We start from the raw sequence: 4,929 nt of genomic DNA on the forward strand, positions 1-4,929 counted from the left end.
TTTCTAAAAAAAACTGATTTAATATATTTTCTTACCTAGTTTCCTGAACTACGCTTGCAGGGATCTCGAAATTATACTCGCGGTGCTCACCCGAATCGTGAATTCAATAACCCTAGTTCAAACAATTTAATCACAAATAAAATACTATTTTAAAATTTTCTAAGTCCATAAACTCCAAATAAACAATTAAACTTCCAAAAATAATCAATTTAGTTAATTCCTTGAACCTCACTCTTACTTTGAAGTGGTGCTTAGGACCTCCAAATTGAATTTTTGCTCTGGCCAAAATGTCGACGATTGAGACTAGGACCCCGTGGTAGTGCCCAATCGTCGATTTAATTGAAGATTTAAGGAAAAATTGAAGAAAGAGGGAGAGGTTACCTTACCCCAAGAATCGTGCCTACATCGCTCCTACGACAAATCCACTCTGATAGAAATGTCAGTGGTGAAGAATGGAGCCTAGCGGTATTTTTCATTTTCCGATCAGTGCTCGTTAGGTTGACGAAATCGAGAAGGGAGAGGAAAGATGAGGAGAGCGTGAGGAGAGAGAGTGGGCGTGGGTTTTTTTTTTTCTCTCTCTATTCTGTTAACTTTGTCTCCAGGAAGCTTAGACATTAAGCTTCCTAATACCCTTTTTTTTCTTTTCTTTATTATCTTATATTAACATTATATACATATACTTTTGTCCTTATATACTTATACATATTTGTATAACCATCATATTATTTAATTTAATTAATTCAACTTAATAATGTTTAATTAATTAATTAATTAATTATTATTTGGAAACTACTATATCCTCCTGTAATAATTATTTTTGGGGCATTACATGTTGTATTCCCGATGGATTGTCAGAAGAAGGACACTAGCCTTGTAAATAGTCCTAAACTGGTTCAAACCCAATTAAGAGAATTAGGTGCACAATTCTGGTAAGGTGTTGTAAATGGTGCCGCTCCACCCGTGAAGTGAGCAACTAATGGAATCCTTGAGTTGTGCCTTAAGGCGGGGACGTAGGCAGTATTGGTCGAACCCCGATAATATACCTTGTGCACACTTTTCAATTTCCGCACTTTATATTCCTCCACATGTATGTTATATTTAATATACTATGAATGTTGCGCATGATTTAATTTCCGCAAATTATTTTTATCTGCGCAATTGGTATATGCTTAGAAGGACCCTAGATTGTGTATTACTGATATCTAATTTAACATAGGAAGAAGTTTTAAATTTTCAATTCACTTCTCTTTTGGGAATACACAAATTTCAACATGAACAATATACTAATTAACTTTTCCTTCTCAACATAAAAGACAAAAGCTACCCAAAATCACACATGAAATCAAATAAAACAAATGGATGCTTTTCAACATAAATAAATAGACTTTGAAATTGTTTTGTAAATTTGATTTTTAAATTCATATATTGCACTAAGTTGATCCTTGTAGCGGCATCTATGACAATTTAACAAACATCTTCGTTTTTTAATTATACAAGCAATAAATTTAAAATGACATGTCATAAATCTGGTGACAAGCAAAATTACATTTTTAATTTGACCGTTGGACTAATCACATAATGTCACATTCCCAATAAGTTCCATAAACAAAGAACAATCAGAACAAAGATCAAATGATAAATAAATATTCTCTCAAATTCAAAGTTGCTTTCATTGAATCAGTCATCATCCTAATGATTAAAATCTTGCTTTAAATTATGTCCAACAAATCTCCGAATGACCAAACTTTATTTCTAATCAGATGTTCAACCAATTACAAAGCATCACATCACGCAAAAAAAATCAATAGATGAAGAACAAGTCAAAACAAAGAATGCACCAAATCCAAAGCCACTTTCAAGAATTTCCGTCATCCCAATGAACAAAATTTTGGTCTTGAATATATGTTTGACCAATTCAAAATGACACTATCACATATTTTGTAATGATTTGGACAGAACTTTAATTTGATTGAATGTTCACGCCAATTAAGAATGATACGTCACAAATTTCTTGATGAATAAAAATTATTATTTCTGGTTAAGATGTTCAACCATCACAAACTATCACCTCACCGAAAACACTAAAGAGATGAAGAATAAGTCAAAACAAAGAACAAATCGCAAGCGAATTTTCCCAATTCGAAAGCCACTCTCATCGAATTCGGCCATCATATTTCTCTCTCTCTCTCTTATTGATTTATACCCACTTTTTCTTTCATTTCAAGATCTCTTGTATTGCATATGATCTATCTCTTGCCCCTTCATTTTACACTCATAAATCAACCTTTCCTACTCATATAGTCATTAAAAATCATAAATTTTCCTATTTTCTTAATTATTATTATTATTAGATTGATGCAAAGATGCAACGATCGTCGAGCACAAGCCGCGTCTCGGCATACGACTACTACTTGCACGCGCCACCACCTTCATCTGCATGGATGAGGACGCCGTCGTATGAAGGGCGGAAGGAGCTGCTGCCCCTCCATGACCCGCTCCCCGGCGCCATCTCGGAGGCTGCTAAGAGAGAGAGATTGCGCGCCAAGTTTGCAGAGAATGCCGTCCATGTGATCCCCCTCGTTCTCATCTTTTGCGCTCTCGTTCTTTGGCTCTTCTCCAATCCAGGTATATATATATATATATACTAAAGAAAGACTTACATGCCTCAAGATACTATATTCCTACTATCAAAATTACATGGCATAATCGATTTGTATATTTTGTTTTATGATTATAGTAAATGGGGTACATAACTCTATTATCAAATTTCAAATTTAAATTAATGGAGATTTCGACAAAACTTGATATGAAATTATATACAATTTTTTCCAAATTCAAACCCTAAATTTCTTGCTACTTGACTATACCGAAATTTTTTTTCCATATGTAAGTAGGGGTAAGCAAACGGTCGATTCGGCTAAATTCGGTTAATTAACCGAATTAATTGAAATTTTCGGTTAATGAGAACTATTAACTGAATCGACCGAATAGAGGGGCCTCACCTAACCGAATTCGACCAAATTACCTTTTCGGGTAATTTGGTTAATCGAATTTAACCAAATTAATTTGAAATTAATTAATAAAAACATAATATAATTGTAGATTTTTTTACCAAATACTAATGAACATATTAACAAACTAACATATACTAATTTATATTAAATTTTAATTAATTATTAAATCAATTATTTCGGTTAACCGAATTAACATTCCTCTTAACCGAACCAATTAACCGAACTTTGTAAAACCATAACTGTACCGACTGATCTTGTGTTCTTAACCGAACCAAACCAACCAATTTCGGTCGGTTAATTAGGGGAAATGCTCACCCCTATATGTAAGTAGTCTCAGAGTTCTATATTGCATCATAGTCCTTTCTCAAAAAATATGCGATAACTACCGAAATTTAAATTTGGACTGGTGATCAATTTGGTAAAACACCTATTAATTCACGATCATCACACATTTTGTTTAATATTAAAAGCAAAGTTCTCATTCCAGAGTGTCTATTAAAATATATAGTCGATCTTATAAAATTGAACATAATATATTTGAGTTGAAGGATTCGATCTAGGGTTAATTATTTTACTATAATAATAATAGTTTAATTGGATAACTAGTTTGGAAATAATGTTGATTTGTTATGGTAAAGATTATTTTTTATTTTGAAAAAAAAAAAAATTGCTCAATTTAAGTTTGAGAATCAAAATTTTCACAACTAACATGGCCCAAGTTTTTAAGTGCAAAATTATTTTTCAACCCCTAATATGTAATGAGTGAATGTATGTACAATTCATTTATAATAAAAACATTCTGATTATTTATTTATTTATTTATTTGGCCCCCGAATTTCCTTCCATTTTCTATAAAATTCAAAATTAAAATTAATTTTATTTTTTTACAAATCATATGATATACAGTTCTCACATCCTCGGGAAAAAAGAAAATAAAAAAAATTATTGCAAAATAATCCTTTATTTAATTTCATTTTAAATTTACATGAATCTTTTAATTTAATTATTTATTTTTTTTCATTTTTTCCTTTGCACAGATGTAAACATAGGAATTAAAAGCGACTCAATTGCTGCAAGGATTGAGGGATTGACAATTGAAGGGAGCATTGACACTGATACTGATGGCACTCAGACTGGTTTCTTACCAGCTGTGGAGATGAAGAACACAAATAAAAGTTAGCATCTCAATAAAACAAGAGAATAAATTTAAAATTGGGAGAGAGGGAGGGAGCCATTTAAAATTTTTATAGCAATGTTTTTCAAGAGTGTCATTTAATTTATTTATGTTTGTTTGTCTTTCATGCCACTTTTTGTTTTGTTAAAAGATTTCAGTGCCTTTGAAAAGCTCGCGAGTTATTGATTGTCGATGTAGTTTACACTTTTTTTGTTCTTATGTCATATTTTGTTCACCAAATCGATTCAACAAAAATTATGTGGAATGAAAATTTAAATGGAACTAGTATGAAAAATTGAGTAATAAATTTGACTTCATTCTGTTTGGTTTCACTTGATCTACTTCATTTTGTTTGATGGAATAACAGAAGCTTTTGAATTATTTTCTTTTAAATTAATATTACGTGTATAATGTTTAATACATTTTACTCCTAGGAATACTGGAAACCATATGATTTTATCCTGTGTTTGGGAATAGAACTCAAATTTAGATTTTAATTTATATCAATAATGGTAGCATTTCTACTTTGATAGGATTGTGTACAAGAGATGGAGTTAGAGTAAGACTCATGAGTCACACGTCAATTAAAATCATTTGCATTATGTATCTAAATAAGATAGACTTTATCTCGATTAAAGTCTTTTTTCCAGTCCTTTACTTTAACTAGAACAAGACTTTAATTTAATCAGAGTGATGAACCTAAGCTTTGACTCAATGGTTCATATCTTAACACTTATAGAA

The 4,929-nt window shown here is 31.3% G+C and overlaps 1 protein-coding gene across 1 annotated transcript; it reads left to right on the forward strand.

Moving 5' to 3' along the window:
• The first annotated feature begins 2,363 nt into the window (after positions 1 to 2,363).
• LOC131160984 (uncharacterized) lies at positions 2,364 to 4,194 on the forward strand. The gene is made up of 2 exons (XM_058116850.1): positions 2,364 to 2,625; positions 4,052 to 4,194. The coding sequence occupies exons 1-2, from the start codon at positions 2,364 to 2,366 to the stop codon at positions 4,192 to 4,194; spliced, it is 405 nt and encodes a 134-aa protein (XP_057972833.1).
• Positions 4,195 to 4,929: the final 735 nt, after the last annotated feature.

The sequence above is a fragment of the Malania oleifera genome, chromosome 7 (assembly GCF_029873635.1).
Source record: "Malania oleifera isolate guangnan ecotype guangnan chromosome 7, ASM2987363v1, whole genome shotgun sequence".
In the NCBI taxonomy this organism is placed as follows: Eukaryota; Viridiplantae; Streptophyta; class Magnoliopsida; order Santalales; family Ximeniaceae; genus Malania; species Malania oleifera.

Excerpts from the sequence above, each read along its gene's own strand:
- LOC131160984 (XM_058116850.1), top strand. The coding sequence starts at position 2,364 with ATGCAACGATCGTCGAGCACAAGCCGCGTCTCGGCATACGACTACTAC. Across the intron at positions 2,626-4,051 it reads TTGGCTCTTCTCCAATCCAG|ATGTAAACATAGGAATTAAA; the intron begins GTATATATATAT and ends TCCTTTGCACAG.